Source organism: Cervus canadensis, chromosome 7 (genome assembly GCF_019320065.1).
Source record: "Cervus canadensis isolate Bull #8, Minnesota chromosome 7, ASM1932006v1, whole genome shotgun sequence".
Classification (NCBI taxonomy): Eukaryota; Metazoa; Chordata; class Mammalia; order Artiodactyla; family Cervidae; genus Cervus; species Cervus canadensis.
Genome location: NC_057392.1, coordinates 45,220,567 through 45,239,846, shown reverse-complemented (window position 1 = coordinate 45,239,846; position 19,280 = coordinate 45,220,567). Strand labels below are relative to the sequence as shown.

The following is a 19,280-nucleotide window of genomic DNA, read 5'->3' as shown; positions in this document are numbered from 1 at the left end:
AGCACATCTTTCTCAATCTTTACAAGATGCACTCTGCCCCTTGCCAGAAGTCCATCATCCTGGCTTTGCAGGATATTGTCCAGAAGACTTTTTAAAACATCATTTACACAGGAAATCATTTGTTTCTCAGCCTCCCTTCTTTCTCATAGTCACTACCATCATACGGAACAAGAGATAGAAACACCACTTGTGCTTCTGAATCTTTCAGTGTACCACCCAGAACTTTAGCCATTAAGAATGGACTCCCAATTCTTCTGAGTTTGCTGTTTCACACAGGAAGCAGCAAAAGTGGTGGCGGGGGCAGTAGGCAATTCATAGTCTTGATAAGAAGTTCTTGGCAGGCTCTATATAATATCTTGGATATTGGCTCTGACCTCCTCTCAATTTTCCACATCAAGTCTATACAACATGACCTTAAAAACCCTTGTTTGGGAATTATCCACTATATAAAACATCTTTCTTCTTCCTGACAGTGGTCACAAGACCCCTCCCATCAGCTCATGCCAGTAACTTCTCCCTAGTGAGAGAAGGAGAAAGAGGAATGTACTGAGTCCACCCCAATGGGAAGAGTGCCAGGCAAGCTCCAAAGGGTAAGACTGTCCTTCATTTCTCTGCTGTTTCACATTCTTCCACTTGCCCACTTCATGACATTAATTTATCAGCATTTTCCTGGCTTTCTTTCTCACTATTTTTTTCCACCCTGCCTAAGAAGCTTTCATCATCTCTAAGAAACTGGAGTGTGAAAAAGTATCTACTTAATCTCTCCCCACTCTTCCTTCTGCTTGCATTTGCAGCTGCTATAATTGGTTACCATCTCAGGCGTGATAAGAAAGATGGAACTTACTCCAAAGGTCACTACACTACCACTAGGCAGGCATATTTTTTGGATCATCAAATGAACTAAGGGTTTATCTTGGTTTCACTAGATGCACTCCTTGAAAACCCTAAATGAGTAAAGATTATGTCCCCTCTCTTACTGTGGGACTTCTTAGAGGGTTAGAATACTCTGGCTGCATGTTTTTCATTAGATTGTGAGTTCCTCAAGACAGAAACTATGCATTTGTTTCATTTTCTACAGGGCCCTCCACAGAGACTTGATGGGACATGGAAACTGAGTGCAATTGTCCAATTTTGAGGATATAGGCTATCCATCTCTATGAATTATCCTATTCTACTCAACCCTACTACTCTGATAAGTTAGCTGATTATACTTTGAATATCGTTTAGGGGCAAGGTCATTAGTAGGTCCACTAAAATGTTTCTCTTCCATTTTATGCCTATTTTTGACCCCAAGACTCAGAATGAAGTTTTTTAAAAATGTATTCAAGGTTGAGGAAAAGCAAGGATCAGCTAGAGAAATAACTAACCAGAGATTACTGAATGAAGTACCTAATTGTGACTGTGTTTTTAATATTACTTTAACTCTTTCTTTGAATGGTCTGTTCTTTCAAAAATGTTACACTAGTGCTTAGCTGCTTAAACGTGACTTGTGGCTTTGAGATTTTAAAAAATATATAGTGGAATGTAAATGCTTGCTAATTTTTGACTAAACCAGCTTACAGAGAGTCTGGCATTTCAGATAATGAGGTCTTAAAGCAGACCATTAACAGAGTGGGCACAGCTGCTTTCTAAACCACAAGCATTTGAATACTCCCCTACTGAGTCATAGAAAGTATCTCAGGACAAAATGGCAGCACCATTGCCCATTCTACCTCCTGAGCAGATATGGATGCATCTGTCCCCTGACCGCTATGCTTTTATGGGCAGCAATTCCATTCCTATGCTTGTTTATACCACCAGTGACATTTAACATGCAACACACACACACACACACAGACACATATATACACACATATATATAAAGTGTGTATGTGTGTGTATGTATGTAATAAGTGTTTTTTAAAAATCTGATTTACTCTATGGCCTGAGTCATTTGATAAGTTTATGGGCAACTTGAAGGGGTCTCCTGGTCCCTAGCTCTTCTATCTGAGCATGGACAATCTCAGCAGCTTAGACTAGAAACGCCTGCAGAGACACCTGTTGGTGAGTCCCCTGGCCTCGACCCCTCACCATCTGCCTGTCAGGCTGTCATGACTGAGGCTCCCTTCCTCACGCAGCTCGGCTTCTACATAGGCTGTTGAAAGAGTGCCATCTGCAGGATGAAGGAGGACTCATCTGCCATTTCTCTGCTCTTCCCTGCAGAAGGGCATATTTCCAGGCACTGTGACAGATGAGACAGCTCTTTTCCTGCTTTGACTCAAGACAGTTTTTAAAACAGAATGTAGAAAATGGGAGCTCAGAATTCCCTTGTCATATCAGCCTTGGGTCAAAAGAATCATAAAATCATGAAGCTGAAAGAGGTTTCTGCACTTAATCATGACCCTCTGTAGTGCTGCTGAACAGTGGCCCCCAGCCTCTGACTTCATACCATGTGTGATGCCCTTCGTGACTATCTCATAACCATAATCAGCAGCCCATGACAACCAGTACCGGTTTCTAATGCTTTCACTGATTGACACTGATCTCTAACTCAGGAATTACCTAATTCTGGGTCAAATCCACTTCTCTCCCCCCAGGGGCCCTCACCTAGTTGAAAACAGAAGCAAGAAAGAGAGAGCCCTTTCCTGCCTGGATCACCTCCTTCCTCATCACTTGAGCATGGTGGTCACACTGCAGAGGACAAAGCAGAGCTGAGGCAGCTGGCTACCGACTGTCCATCCACCTGCCTTCATCGTGATCAGGGCTGGCTTCCTATGTGGACGACCAATTCTAGGATGCTAGGCAGCTCCACTGCCCACTCCCTTCCCCAGAATGGGGACAGAGAAGACATGAACAAGGATTCATTTCCAGAATATAACACTCATCTCTAGAGGCCTATTTACAGGGCAATGATGTGGTGACTGCAACTGCACGTGTGTGTTTCCTTTGCGGCCCACACCCACTTCTCGCCTTTCCAGAGGAAATACTCCTCCTAAAAGCAGGAGCCTTTTGGAAGGTACAACACTCTGTTCTCTCATAAAAACACAGTCTAATCAGGAAGCAGAAGCAGGGAGAGATGGATTATATCAAGAGATTACTTGTTGGCTGGACAGGGAAAAGTAATGCCTGTGGTAGGGGAAGCCTCCCCACTCTATTTTTCTCTCTGACCTGTACTTTACATGAGCAAACTGGCAATGGATTTTACACCCAACTCCTCTACCTCAGTAAGGAGGGACAGCATGGGGTTAGTGTTATCATCCTGTACTGATACCGTTCCCAGCTACTTCTTCCCTGCCTTACTCTTTCTACTGCAACTGTCCACAGCTGACAAATATTTATTTACCATTCATCTAGTGATTCAAAACAAGGATCTCCTTGCATCAGGCAGGAAGGCAGCCCAGAATGCCTTACCAAACACCAAAGCCACAGCCCTGGTCTCCCTCTCCAGGATCCAAACACATACAACCATTCACAGCATCTCACCTGAGCCACCTCTTCAAAGTCATCGTGCCTCTTCTGCAGGGCCCGAGCTCGATGCAGAGACTTCCCGACCCCTGTGTGCTTGCTGAGAAAGGCCTCGCCGTGGTTTTCAATCCAATCTAACACCTAGTCAGAGAAGGAAGACAGAAACAATGACTTCTTGGCAAAAGGAAAGACATGTGATAACATGTGTGACCGCTAGGCTATCAGAGTCCCCATCCCAATTAGAAAGTGGCAGTCCAGGTAGAAATGTTCAATCCATGATAGACACAGGGATTTCATTACTGTCACTGGCAATATAACAATCCCACCCTTAACTTAGTTCAGCTCTTTCTCTTTGATCTCCAGAATATCCTCTCATCACTTGTTCAGTTTTCTCAGCCTTAATAAGCCCATTATTTTAAACAAGGTACATAGACTTCCAGACACAATTTAACCCTCTCACAACTTTGACTCCAACCATAAAGTCAGACACATTTGCAGCAAATTAGGCAGTAATCCCTGGGTCGGAAAGATCCCCTGGAGTAGGAAATGGTAACCCACTCTAGTATTCTTGCCTAGAAAATTCCACGGACAGAGGTGCCTGCCAGACTACAGTCCATGGGGCCACAGAAGAGTTAGACATCACTGAACCACCGAGCACACACACACAGGCAGTGTCAGGTCAGGGCAGTTCCTTGGCTCTCACTCCACCATAAAAATGCTCATGGAAGTGGCACCAAGTCATGGGTACCCTGTCTCATTGCTCTCCTGGGACTGCTTCCCTAATTCTGGAGGTAAAGTCCAGAGTAGTCAATCCCCAACTGGAACTGTACTAAAGTTAGCCAATCACCAGGACAATTGTGGTCTCTGGCTTCTTTTCATCTTTCTCCTCCAATCAGCATCAACCAATCAACCAAATGAAGTAAGGTCTTTAGTATCGCTGATGCTCTTGGGTGGCAGTAGAGACTCCATGTTCTCCAGACTTAAGGTCTAGTGATTGGCCTCAAGACATTTTCCCCGGAGTTGAGGGCAGCTGAAAAAGAGGTGACTGAAGCAGTAGAGGGATGGGTGAGGGAATGCTGAGAAGGTGAGAAAATATGTTGTCCTGAGGGGCACTTGACAGGAGGAGTGGATACCCCTTAGTAAAACTCTTGAAATATAGGTAGGATCAAAGCCTGGAGTCCATTTTGCATTTGTCCACATAGCCTAACAAAAATGTGGGTCTCCCAGGGAGAAGGGAAGCAGTTCATCTGTGCTCCGAGAAGTTGGCACTCAATAAATCAAATGGCCACAATTAAATCAGAATTACAGGACAGACACACCTGTTGCAGATCCTGCCAAGATTCAACTAATTTGACTCTACTCCTACTACAGTAAACTTTAACTAAACATTTGATTAATGAGGTACTAGCTTTCTCAGATTTTAGAAGGACTTTTGGGAAAATGATTTAGATGAACTAGGCCTGTTTAAAAGGGTACTTTAATTCTGTTTCTTTTACAGATGGTCCTGTGGAGAGCAGAGAGACCAAATATTGCCTGGATTGCAGGCATGGGAGTTCTGGTTCTACAGAATCTAGCCTTTGGTTTCACATCCTCTGACATTTGAGATAAATTAATGTCTGCAATTGTATGAAGTATGGAAACTTTCAAAGTCTTCAGTGGCAGTATCATAAAGTCATACCAAGATGGTATCAGAGAAAAGCACATATAAATATAAAAATGAGGTTTAACAAAAGTGCATGGTACAAAGCCAAGTCAGGTAATTATCCATGAAAATGAAGGGCAAAAAAGCCTTTTCGAAAATGACTTTATCTAAACACTTAGTGTAAAGAGCTTAAACACTTTAGCAAAAAGAATTTATTATATATAACACAGGGAATTATATTCAATATCTTGTAATAATAATGGAAATGAATCTGAAAATATATATATATATAAAACTGAATCACTTTGTTGTACACCTGACTCCAACACAATATTGTAAATCAACTTTACTTCAATCAAAAGAAGATTTTAGATGAAAAAAAAAAAAAAAGAAGATTTTAAACACTAACAAAAATCTAACAATACTTTTTAATATTCTGGAAGCACATCTGCAGAAAGAAATTGCAATAGTAAGTGAACTGAATTTTTACCTTTTGCAAACACTGAAAGGAACTTTAAATATCCCTTTCTCAGAATAAAGAAGAGCCTACTTTTCTTTTGAGTTACTTATGGTGATATTTCAGCAACAAAAATCAGAAGAGTGCATTTTTGCTTGACTTACCACAGTTTGATCCCACATTCTTACAGTAAAATGGATGATGGGTATTAGCATGCAAAGCCAAAGATAAACATTTCTAGTCACAAATTTTCCCATATATTGTGTACCATGGCTGGTGTAACTTTATAATTTTTATGCATATTTAAACTTTCATTAATCCCCTTTTGAGAATGAACTGAAGCTTGGAGATAATTTTTACATACAAAAGAGCTGTCTTGTAGCTTTTCATGAGTGTTTTGGAATTTATGATGTATTTTCAGATCATAACTTAAAAAAAAAATTTTGTTCTGAGTAGTTAAGTGTGATCTACTTCTCTGGCACTTTTTTCATGAATTTTATTTTGTTCCTTTTCATTTTCAATCTCTAAAATTTCAATCTCTTTCATTTTCAATAAATATTCTAAATAATACTCTAAGGCAAATTGGTTAGAGAGAAATGTTTTGCATGTACTAGTTCACAAATGGTTCGCTTTTATACTCCCATCAAGGTACCCCTTATTTGTGCCCTTTTATTTAATTTCTCTCATCTACAAGATCCTATTTAAAATAGTCAATTCTCAGGATACAGGATGATAGGTAATGATACTATTGATGGTTTTGAATTGGTTTTTAAGTGCTTCCAACAATAGGAGGTTTCCCTTTTATTTTTGGTCTGAAGGAAGGGTTTTCTGGATGCAGAGAAACATGTGTGGGATATGGCTATTCACATACTCTGATAAATATATATTGTTAGTCTCATGGTGGCCTAGTGCTAGGCCAGAGGACAGCCCAAGGTGCAGGATGGCCCTGACTCTAGGAACTCAGTCTAGGTGGGTAATGAGCACTAGATATGAAACCACACAATTCATCATTAATTGCAAGGGTGAAAAGTGCCAACAGTCAGGGAAGCTCACTCTAAAGAAATGAGGTTTAGCTGAGACCTGAGAGATAGTAGGACTTAACCAAGTTAGCAACTGAAAAGATCAGCATGGCTTAAGTAGGCTTTAGTAGGAAATGCGCCCAGAGAAGGCAGGCACCAGATAGAGCTAAGCCTTGGTGGGCTGAGCTCCATTCCAGTGTTTGGCCTAAGAGCCACTGAAGGGCTAAAGGAGGAGAATGACACCATCAGATCTGATTTAAAAATTATTGTTCTGACTGCTTTGTGGAGAGTCAATTGGACGAAGGCAGGAACACAGTAGGAAAACAGGAAGTTTCTACAGAAATCCTGACAAGAGGCAATAATAGCTCAGATGAGGCCAATGGCAGTGTCTGTGAGGAGACAGGTTTGAGTAACATCTTCCCTGGTGGCTTAGAGGTTAAAGCGTCTGCCTACAGTGTAGAAGACCTGGGTTTGATCCCTGGGTTGGGAATATCCCCTGGAGAAGGAAATGGCAACCCACTCCAGTATTCTTGCCTGGAGAATCCCATGGATGGAGGAGCCTGGTGGTTTACAGTTCACGGGGTCACAAAGAGTCGGACACAACTGAGCGACTTCACTTACTTACTTACTTATGGCTAGGATTTGGTGACTGGGCATGGGAGTGATGAAGAAGCAGGTGGAAGGTTAATCCCTCCAGGAGAAAGGCTTGAAAAACTGGGTGGAAGAGGAACTTGTCACTGGTGCAGAAGCAAGTGAGTCACAAGGGATAGCAGATGACAGATTTTTTTCATGTTTTCTTTCAATTTTCATACTCACATTCTGGTTTTGACAAATGACAGGTGTGCGTCTGAACTTGAGTGGGAAGTAGCACCCAATGATAGTTCTCAATCTGATTCTGGCAAGATGTGCCTTTAACTTCAAAGGAGTAATTTTATACACAAAGGTTTAAAAATAAATTATAAATTGTTAATATAGCTGGATCCTAATGATAAAAAAAATTAGGGATATGAAATCCATCTGAAGAATTATAAATTTAGGCTTACATCAAATTAACCCTTGCATTCCTGAAGGCATTTCACTAGGGTATAATTTTTGGTAATGGTGGTTTAGTCGTTAAGTTGTGTCCAACTCTTGCTATCCCATGGACTATAGCCCACCAGGCTCCTCTGTCCATGGGATTCTCCAGGCAAGAATACTGGAGTGGGTTGCCATTTCCTTCTCTAGGGGATCTTCCTGACCAAGAAATCGAACCCAGGTCTCCTGCACTGCAGGCAGATGATTTACCAACTAAGCTATGAGGGAAGCATTAACATGACATGTGAAGTCCTCTGTGATCGGCCCCACCCCCTCCAAATCCCACCTCCAACGAATTCCTGTCCCACCTCTCAATATCCCCAAAACTGCTTGTTACCTTCTGAGTTTTGTTCTTGCTATTTTTTCACTTCACATGAAATGTTTCTTTTTTTTCTGCCTACATCCACTTCCCAGGCTCCTTCATATTTATCCTTTAAGCACCATCTCAAAATCTCTAGTTTTGGAAAGTCTTTTCTCTTTAACAGCCCACTCAGGCTGGGGGTGGTATCACTCTTCTCTGCTCTGTTCAAACTACAATTATTGCCCATAGGCTGGTCTCTTCCACTAGACTCTGACCTCTCTGTGATTCCTGGACATAGCATGGCACTTGGCAGAGGGGTTTGCTTAAGACATGCTGAAGTCAACTCAAACTCATCCTCTCAAACATATGACTTTGAATGTCTCTAGCTCCATACTCCTTAGATAGGAACCTCCATTTCAGTACCTCTCACAGCCTGCATTCAAAGTTCTCCCTTTGTGTGTATCCTCCCTCTGCACTGTCTCACTTTGCAGGTAGTTCCTGAAGAAGTACGAGGTTTTCACCACTGTATGCTACCCTTTCATCACTTGCCTGCCCCCAGTGCCCCCATCAGCCTTGCACACACAGGATACACTCAATGAATATTTATAGACATGAACTGTCAAGTGCAAGCATGGCTGCCTACTGTCTTGGGGAAAGCTGTGCCAACCCATTCAGCCGGAGGCCTAATCTTTGCCCTGTCACTGGGAACAGTAGTCCTGGTCAGCCCAGGACTCCTCACCACAACAGCAGGCAGGTAATCTTGCAAACCACCTGTAAAGGTCTTCCTCCTTTCTCATGCCCCAACTTTCCCCAACTTTTTCACCAGAATTAGTCCTTTCCCAGAACAGCCTTTTCCAAGAGAGACATTTCACATCCTGAACTGGATTTGGGAGCCAATCTAACAGCCATTATGTATAATTCCCTAATCACCCCCTTTCTTCCTCATTTAATTGTGTTTATTCCAACCAGTATACAATCAAGACTCTGTTTTTCAGGGGAGGAGACAGTTATTTCTAGCTGCTAAGGAGAAGAGAAAAGTCCTTTTGAAGAGAAGTATTGATATTTTCTGGACAGTGGGCATGAATGCAACCAAGTTAATGGGAGAAAATCAAAGGCATAGCTGCTTTCTGTCCTGGGACTCTGATTTTTTTTGATTCTTCTAATATGATAGAATCTTAATGTTGGAGAAGGAGATAGCAACTCACTCCAGTATCCTTGCCTGGAAAATTGCATGGATGGAGGAGCCTAGCAGGCTACAGTCCATGCGGTCACAAAGAGTCGGACACAACTGAGAGACTTCACTTTCACTTAACATTGGAGAAGAGCTCCAACTTAAAATGCAGGAGGACCCTGCATTTTATTTTTGTTTTTTTTCATTTATTTTTATTAGTTGGAGGCTAATTACTTCACAACATTGCAGTGGGTTTTGTCATACATTGACATGAATCAGCCATGGAGTTACATGTATTCCCCATCCCGATCACCCCTCCCACCAGGACCCTGCATTTTAAGGCAACTACCTTTGAACAAAGTTTTAAGTTGGTGTCTAAGCTCTGTTTACATGTGAGTGGTTTAGGTGAGTAAAGCACCATGAAAATGTGCACCATCATAAATTAAGGGCATCATAAATTACAGAGGAACCTAGGTTCTTGTCCCTTCTCCCTTGATTCACCATGGTATTCTGACCATTCTCCTGTTTTTATGAATGCACCTAGCTCATTCTGGCCCCAAGGACTGTGTAGGTTCCATCTCACACACTTGCAACCTTTTCTTAAACACATTCCATGGCTTTATTCATTCAGCTCACTGGCTATCACATAGCACTACGACATATTTGTTTGTTTGCAGTAGTGTTTTTCTCTACTTTCTAAATATAAGCCCCACATGGTCAGGGGCTTTGTTTGGTTTACTGCTAAGTCCTCAAAGAACATCAGCTGAATAAATGAGTGAATTAACTCAACCAATCTGATGTGAGAACTTTCTATGTGATAAAGAGCAAAACCATGAAAGGAAATGAAGATATTTAGCAAACAGTTGTCAAACCAGAATTCCAACTCTCTGATTCCCTCCCTGGCTCTCTCTGATCAATCATCTTATTTGAAATATGTTATTAATCTTGTGTCATAATCTGATCCCTGATAAAATAGGCAAGATATTTTACATAAAGTGAAGAACTGCCCCCACTCAGCTCCTACCTCCTAGCCCCGCCCCTCAACTCTGTAGAAGCCATTATTCTGAGCTCAGGAAGGAGAGCTGACACGTCATCAGGTGTCAACAATACATTTTGTTCTGTTAAAGGCTCGAGTACATATGATGTGTAAGCGTACCTAGGACAGTCCATCAAATCATTATTTCTGCTTCCTTACACAGCACACTGCACATTAGTTCTAAAGGGGAATGGCTCATCCTTTGCCAGCACCACCCTGCTCCCCATTGGCTGTGCCTGGAGAGCATGTGGGCAACACTTGAAATGCCCAATTATCAGCAATTATCAATTATCAGCAATTCTGATAATTTTCAGAATTATTTTCTGTCTCATTGTTGGAACAAGTATGATCAAAATTAATTTTCTGTCTCATTATTGGAACAAGTATGATCAAAATAAATGTCCTGCTATGGCAGAGAAAGCCATCACTTTTCCAAGAGGGCTCAGCTGAAACTTATTAGCAGGTGAACATATTATCTTCCCCTGAGAACTACGGTCCTGTCTCCTGACACATGTGATGCCAGGTGGAAGCCATCTAGGAGACCAGCAGTCTTCCTCCCTTGGGCCACTCCACTCTGGCCAGCCCAGCAGTCTGGGGTAACTGGAACTCATCTTTGTCCTTGGCATCTCCCTGAGAGCATCTCGTCATTATAGTGCCTTTGATTCCTGTTTATGGCATCACCACACTTTTCATCACTAAGGACTGAATCTCTCAAGTCAGAGGCTCTCAAACTTTAGAATGCTTCAGCATCACCTGGGGTTCTTTCTAACACATAGGCACCACGTTATCCACAGATTCTGAACTAAACAGTGTGGAACAGGACCAGATAATCTGTTTTTAACAAGCCCCAACTCTGCCCAGATGATCTTAATGCCAGAGATCTGAAACCTGGCAAGTCACCCCCTAAACTGAGGTTTTAACTTCTCTATCCAAAACTGTACTCCTTTTATTATCTCACCCCTGTTCCTCTCAGGATTGAGGAGCATCAAAGAAAAGGGGGAACTGAAACTGAGTAGGATTTTTGAGGCCCTTCCAGGTACAAAAGCCTCTCCAAGTCCCCTGTTCTTGTTTGGCCTTCCTCAAGTTTCAAAGAGGAGGCTCACGTAGTTAATGATTAGAACAACAGAGCCACAGGACTCCTAGTTCCTCCTGAAGGGATACGGATAACAATCTGGTGCATATCTTTGAGTTGTTCTACAGAAACTAAGACTACCACGCCCCGCATCCAGTGGAGGATGGTGATTACATGCTGACCACAAGCAGTAGACCCCAGACTAGATGGAAATAGAAGGTTGATAATTAAGATTCTCAAAACATCACCCTGTTACCTCACCACCAACCAATCAGAAGAATGTCCATGAACTGATCACATACCCTGTGTGTGTACCCCTAATGTTGCCTTTAAAAACCCTTCCCTGAAAACTATTAAGGAGTTCCAGTCTTATGAGCACCAGCTTCCTGTTTTCCTTGCTAGTCACCCTGCAATAAATACTGTACTTTCCTTCACTAGGACTCGATGTCAGTACATTGGCTTTGCTCTATGTTGGACAAGTGGACCTGAGTTGGGTTCTTTAACTGGTCCAAGAACCAGACTTGGAAAAACACAGTTCCATATTCATACCTGACACTTGCTTTGCTTTCTATAACAAAATGGACAGCAATTTTCAGTGATGCTTTTTCATAAATACTCTCATATCTACCCTTGTTCCCATCACTTCAGTCAATGACTGTGATCCCACAATCTTCCCAGTCCAACTCAGGCCTCTGCTGGCACAAAATTACCTCAGCCCTTCACTCTGATAACCTGTTTTCTCTGGTCAGAATCTTTTCTAGCTCTCCACTAGTTATAAAGTATGAATCTTTTATCCTTTAGCCTGGTATTCAAAGCTCCAGACATAGCACGTTGAGGTCAAGGACATGCTGAGTACGTGTTTATCAGAAATGTCCTTGGATGGTGACTGTCTTGTTGTTCAGTCACTAAGTCCTGTCTGACACTTCGCAACCCCATGGACTGCAGCATGCCAGGCTTCCCTTCCTTTGCTATTTCCCAGAATTTGCTCAAATTCATGTTGAGTCGATGACGCCATCCAACCATCTCATACTGCCACCCCCTTCTCCTGCTCTCAGTCTTTCCTGGCATCAGGGGCTTTTCCAGTGAGTCATCTGTGCACATCAGAAGACCAAAATACTGGAGCTTCAGCTTCAGCATCAGTCCTTCCAATGAATAGTTAGGATTAATTTCCTTTAGGATTGTCAGATTTGATCTCCTTGCTGTCCAAGGGACTCTGAAGAGTCTTCTCCAGTACCACAATTCGAAAGCATCAATTCTTCAGCGCTCAGCCTTCTTTTGGAGAAGAAAATGGCAACCCACTCCAGTATTCTTGCCTGGAGAATCCCATGGACAGAGGAACCTGGCAGGCTACTGTCTGTGGGGTTGCAAGAGTCAGACATGACTTAGTGACTAAACTACTACTACTAAAATTCGCACTGGAGAAGGAAATGGCAACCCACTCCACTATTCTTGCCTGGAGAATTCCATGGACAGAGAAGCCTGGTGGGCTGCAGTCCATGGAGTCACAGATTCCATGGACATGACTGAGTGACTAACACACACACACACAGCCTTCTTTATGGTCCAACTCTCACACCCATACATGACTACTGGTAAAACCATAGCATTGACTATATGGACCTTTGTCGGTAAAGGGATGTCTCTGTTTTTTTAATAAGCTGTCTAGGTTTGTCATAACTTTTCTTCCAAGGAGCAAGCATCTTAATTTCATGGCTGCAGTTACTGCCCATCCACAGTGATTTTGGAGCCCAAGAAAATAAAATCTGCCACTGTTGCCACTTTTTCCCCACATATTTGCCATGAAGTGATGGAACTAGATGTCATGATCTTAGTTTTTTTGAATGTTGAGTTGTCTAGTCACTTGTTAACATAACACCAAAAGAGGAACTGAGAACATTAAAGGTGTTTAAAATTACTGTGGTTCAAGAAAGCCCTGAGGCTCAGTAACTTTGTGGGGGGGGGCACTTCTCATTGCCTCTCAGGACCCACCAGCTTCCCAAGCCTGTCAGAGGGAGGGACCCAAATCCTTCCTAGGAAGGTGCTCATCACAGAATGACCACTGTTTAGTCAGAACGGAGTCTGCAACCAGAAAATCAAAGTAAGCACCAAGGGAGAAGACCATGACAGAGAAGGGAACAGAAGGTGGAAGCAGGGCAGAGAAGAAGGAGTGTGAGGTGTAGAGTGTGAGAGGTACTAAGGGTCCATGAAATTCCAGGCAGGAGGGTCTGAGTAGATCAGAGGCAGGCCTCCAAGGCCCACTCCCCAGCCCTGCTAATTCTAGCTGGAGAGTACATGGAGAAGACTGGAACAAACCGTTTGGTACCAGCCTCCTCCCACAGGGAGAGGGATAGAGTGCCCCCTCTAAGATCAGTGACACCAAAAAAAGAGTCAGATGAGAAAGCTTCCTCATCCCCACTCCAATCAGAAACCAACCCTGACTGGTGGAGGCCTCTGTTTCTCCCCTCTCTACCTCCCCCAGTTCAGCCAAGCCAAAACCTGCTCACTTTCTGGACACCCACCCTGCCCAAAGAATCATCTGTCGTCTACTTGAACATATTTGAATGACTGGATTATCACCATCAAAATTTAATTGAGAGTTTTAATACTGCTAAATACAACCATGGGCAAATGGAAATTATTCAAGATACTCAAAACCACCAACAAAGAAACCACCAACAATGCTGAGGTAATTTAATTATGGTTGTGAAAAATAAGTGAGAATGGGCAGGGCTTGTTTTAAGGCTTGTGTTAGAGATAAATAACCATAGCGGGCCATTTTATAATGATGGAGCGGGTGGAAAAGAGCATTTGAGTGCAAGTGTGATTGCCTGTTTGGGTCTTACTGGACAGGCAGTTTGGGAATGAATCTCATCTGTCAGCAGTTATGCAACCTTCGGCAACTCTCATCCTTTAGGACCAAGTAATCTATCTGGGCCCTTTGAGCAATGACATTCCAGCACTAACTTATAAACTCCTCAAGGGCAGGGGCTGTGTCTCTCTGCATTCTCATCTAGCATAGTGCCCAGGGCCTAGCAGAGAGGCTAAGAGCATGGACTTAGAAATCTGGTGGACATGGGTTTAAATCCTTCCTCTGCCACTAGCTATGTGACCTTGTACAAGTTTACTTAACCTTTTTAAGCCTCAATTTCCTTATCAGTAAGATGAAGACCAAACTATCACCTGCTTTATAGTGTTGGAAGATTAAATAAGATAAGTGAAGTGATTAGATATTCAATTGCTCATAAAGATGAATCATGAGCTATGAATAATAAAACGTTTATAGACACATTTAATCTCAGGAAAAAAAAAATCTCAGGGCTGGAATCCAATCATACCTCTGATGTTTGAATCTCCTCCCTGACATACCCACAAACTACCACCAGTTGGCATTTCAGATTTTTGAGAATGATTCCTGCTGTGTGTGTTGCCCCATCTACCTGGGACTATGTATGCCCTGGGTGAGCATTTTCCTTCTCAGATGCTTTAATCCTTTCTTTTTATAAGAAGAGTTCATTTCTAGACCAATCATCATTCCAGTCATTTTTTCCTAAGCATGCAATTTGTAACCTAAAGTGCTCATCTTTTATTATGCAAAGCTGTCAATTGGATTATACAATGCCCAAACTGGTTTAGTATGATTAAGGGGCTTTAGTCACTATAGCTAGTAAAAGATCGACTATCTGGAGTTTTAAAAAATTACCCTCAAATCCTTTTTACACATTGTTTGGCAGGCAAGAGCTGACACAGTAAAAGCTACAGCTTTCCATGTGAGGCCTCAATAAAAACTGAGAGAAACAGGTGAGATTCATTTGTAGTACAGAACTATGTATTTTAATATTAATGTATTCATTCAGAGTGGAAAGTCACTGAGCCAGAAAATTCTGTCATCACTGCCCCTCGCTAGCTCACTTTTGGACCACTTAAAAGCAAAACACATTGTTCTTAAGGGAGGGCACTGAAACCTCAAACAGGTCATGTTCCCCCCGAGACCACTCCTAACCCTTCCAGCCTGACCTCCTGCTATCACTGCCAAAAGCAGGCACCCAATTAGATTTCCTCTTCCCTGGCCCCTGGCTATAACTTAGCTCTCCACTCTCTGGCCATCCCCAGGAATACCATCCCCAGATCCTCTGCCTGAGCTCCAAGGGCCAGTGCAAATGTGATTCCAACCATGGGAAATTTTTCTGCTCTGACTCCACCAGCCCATTGTTGTCTTGCTTCTCTGGCCCTAAAGCCAGATAGACACATACCATTCATACATCCTTAGGTACATATGTCTTCTCTCAGGCCAGGGACCCCAAACTCCTAGCACAGGGCCTTGCACACAGGTGTTTCAAAACACTCTACCAATTTATTCTTTTTTTTTTTTTTTAAATTAATTAATTTATTTTTTTATTAGTTGGAGGCTAATTACTTCACAACATTTCAGTGGGTTTTGTCATACATTGATATGAATCAGCCATAGATTTACACGTATTCCCCCATCCCGATCCCCCCTCCCACCTCCCTCTCCACCCGATTCCTCTGGGTCTTCCCAGTGCACCAGGCCCGAGCACTTGTCTCATGCATCCCACCTGGGCTGGTGATCTGTTTCACCATAGATAGTATACATGCTGTTCTTTTGAAATATCCCACCCTCACATTCTCCCACAGAGTTCAAAAGTCTGTTCTGTATTTCTGTGTCTCTTTTTCTGTTTTGCATATAGGGTTATCGTTACCATCTTTCTAAATTCCATATATATGTGTTAGTATGCTGTAATGTTCTTTATCTTTCTGGCTTACTTCACTCTGTATAATGGGCTCCAGTTTCATCCATCTCATTAGGACTGGTTCAAATGAATTCTTTTTAATGGCTGAGTAATATTCCATGGTGTATATGTACCACAGCTTCCTTATCCATTCATCTGCTGATGGGCATCTAGGTTGCTTCCATGTCCTGGCTATTATAAACAGTGCTGCGATGAACATTGGGGTGCACGTGTCTCTTTCAGATCTGGTTTCCTCAGTGTGTATGCCCAGAAGTGGGATTGCTGGGTCATATGGCAGTTCTATTTCCAGTTTTTTAAGAAATCTCCACACTGTTCTCCATAGCGGCTGTACTAGTTTGCATTCCCACCAACAGTGTAAGAGGGTTCCCTTTTCTCCACACCCTCTCCAGCATTTATTGCTTGTAGACTTTTGGATAGCAGCCATCCTGACTGGCGTGTAATGGTACCTCATTGTGGTTTTGATTTGCATTTCTCTGATAATGAGTGATGTTGAGCATCTTTTCATGTGTTTGTTAGCCATCTGTATGTCTTCTTTGGAGAAATGTCTGTTTAGTTCTTTGGCCCATTTTTTGATTGGGTCATTTATTTTTCTGGAATTGAGCTGCAGGAGTTGCTTGTATATTTCTGAGATTAATCCTTTGTCTATTGCTTTGTTTGCTATTATTTTCTCCCAATCTGAGGGCTGTCTTTTCACCTTGCTTATAGTTTCCTTTGTTGTGCAAAAGCTTTTAAGTTTCATTAGGTCCCATTTGTTTATTTTTGCTTTTATTTCCAATATTCTGGGAGGTGGGTCATAGAGGATCCTGCTGTGATTTATGTCGGAGAGTGTTTTGCCTATATTCTCCTCTAGGAGTTTTATAGTTTCTGGTCTTACATTTAGATCTTTAATCCATTTTGAGTTTATTTTTGTGTATGGTGTTAGAAAGTGTTCTAGTTTCATTCTTTTACAAGTGGTTGACCAGTTTTCCCAGCACCACTTGTTAAAGAGGTTGTCTTTTTTCCATTGTATATCCTTGCCTCCTTTGTCAAAGATAAGGTGTCCATAGGTTCGTGGATTTATCTCTGGGCTTTCTATTCTGTTCCATTGATCTATATTTCTGTCTTTGTGCCAGTACCATACTGTCTTGATGACTGTGGCTTTGTAGTAGAGTCTGAAGTCAGGCAGGTTGATTCCTCCAGTTCCATTCTTCTTTCTCAAGATTACTTTGGCTATTCGAGGTTTTTTGTATTTCCATACAAATTGTGAAATTCTTTGGTCTAGTTCTGTGAAAAATACCGTTGGTAGCTTGATAGGGATTGCATTGAATCTATAGATTGCTTTGGGTAGAATAGCCATTTTGACAATATTGATTCTTCCAGTCCATGAACACTCTACCAATTTATTCTTGCACCACAGGCAAGGGGAAGAAGAAAAGACAGCTTACAGAGATACTCATGACAGTTGCTCTGGCTATGAAAAAATGGAATGGAGTTTGCACCTATCAGAAAGATCAAGACTAGCTACTCCTTGTTCTTCTCAACAAAATTAGGTCTATCTGGGCTCGAAAGGAGCCCATGATGGAAAGATAAGTTGGCTGATAGTGTTGTGAAATGCTCCTTTGGCTATTGCTTAGTAGGGAATGGCAACCTACTCCAGTATTCTTGCCTGGGAAATCCCATGGACAGAGGAGCCTGGCAAGCTACAGTCCATGGGGTTGCAGAGTCAGACACAACTGAGGACTGACACTTTCACCTTCACTTTTAGTACTGTTCTACTCTACACTCGGAAAAACAGTAGCACTGAAAATTATTCCACTAGCAATACTATGGCAGGTGTGCCCTATTCATGCATTTCTGTATCTTAATGAACCCAAGTTCCAGTTTGATCCTCAGAGACTTATTTTCACTGCCTCCAAGCCCAGAGGGGAAGAAAATGGTAAAAGGACACCTGTTGGGACCCAAAGAATAGCTAGCACAGAGATAATGTGTCAGGCCAATTCTGGCTACATAATGTTTAAATGAAATCTTGTTTTCACCAGTGTCTATCTTGATTTTAACCTCTCTGCTTTACTCCGTGCTTTGGACAAGGTAATCCTGCTTGGGAAAAGACCATCCCCCAGAAATGGCAATGAGACAAAGAGTCAGGCACAGGGAAAGGTTGGCTGGCTCCCCCTCCTCTCTCCACAAGCAGGAGACCCTGTCTCTTTCTCTTCTGTCTCTGCCCCACCTTCCTCTTTCTCTTTCTCCTCCCAGCCCATGTATGTCTGTTTCTCTGATCTCTGTTTTTAAATCTATCCTTTTCTTTCCCATCCCCCACAGTCCCTGTCTCTCCTTTCTCTCCCTGTTCCAGGGTGTGTATGTGTGTGTCTGTCTTTCTTCTCTCTCTATTAGGTTGTATGTATCCCTCCTGTCTCTCTTCTGTTCTCCTCTGTCTGCCAGGCTCCTTTCTTGTGTGACTTTTCTGTAGGATACCTGGACTGGGAGCCAGAAGACTTAGTTTCTGGCCCTGGAACTACCATTAACTAGCTGTGTGGTTATGACCAAGTTGCTTTACATCTCTGGGCCTCAGTTTCCTTGGCCTATAGTAGGTGAGACTGGGTGCTCTTCCAGGTCCCTGGCAGTTCTGAGATTTTCATCACTGAATGCAATGAAACTCAACAGACCCATGAAGCAGTTGCTGTTGTAGAAACAAAGGAATCAGGCTGGGGGTTCCCAACAGCACAAGCGACAGGGGACACCCAAATACTACTCAAAGAGGATGCGACTAAACCCAGGCAATACTGCTAGAGGATCTACTACATGCTGGGCAGGCACTGCGCTTGCACCTCATTCAGTCCAAAAAGACAGGTATGTGATGTTTCCTATTCAGGGGTGAGGAACCTGAAGCACCAGGAGTAAAGTCACTTGCCCAAGGTCCCATGGCCAAGACTTGTCAGAACAGGATATAAACTCAGGCTGTCTGTCTCCAGAGCCCATGCTTTTTATCCACAATGCTATACTGCCCTAGCCATTGATGCTTACTCACAAGCTTCCCACTTAGGCTGTAGAGTAAATATCTCTCAACCCCAAATGTGCTCAGGAGTCTTGGATCCAGACTATATGGTTAATCAATTCTCTCCTCTTTCAGGATACCAACTCTGACTTCTTGCACCTCAGCCTGTCCCATTAATACTTGATTGCTATGCACCTGCCTGGCACGCTCAGGTAGCATGGACTTTTCTATTTTCAAGTGTGTATCTTTTGTTGCCTTTCTATCTAAGCAGGCATCTTGCCAGAACCTAGTGCAGCGCTGGGCTCCCTGCCCAGGCCCACACTT

General features: G+C 42.6%; 1 protein-coding gene across 15 annotated transcripts in view; it reads right to left on the bottom strand.

The window, feature by feature from the left end:
- Window positions 1-19,280, bottom strand: part of KALRN (kalirin RhoGEF kinase) — a 671,401-nt gene that overhangs the window by 354,185 nt on the left and 297,936 nt on the right. For all 15 annotated transcript variants that reach the window (XM_043473179.1, XM_043473181.1, XM_043473183.1 and 12 more), the window contains exon 10: window positions 3,463-3,585. In XM_043473179.1, coding sequence (XP_043329114.1) covers window positions 3,463-3,585 — 123 coding nt within the window. The remainder of the gene's footprint in view (window positions 1-3,462; window positions 3,586-19,280) is intronic.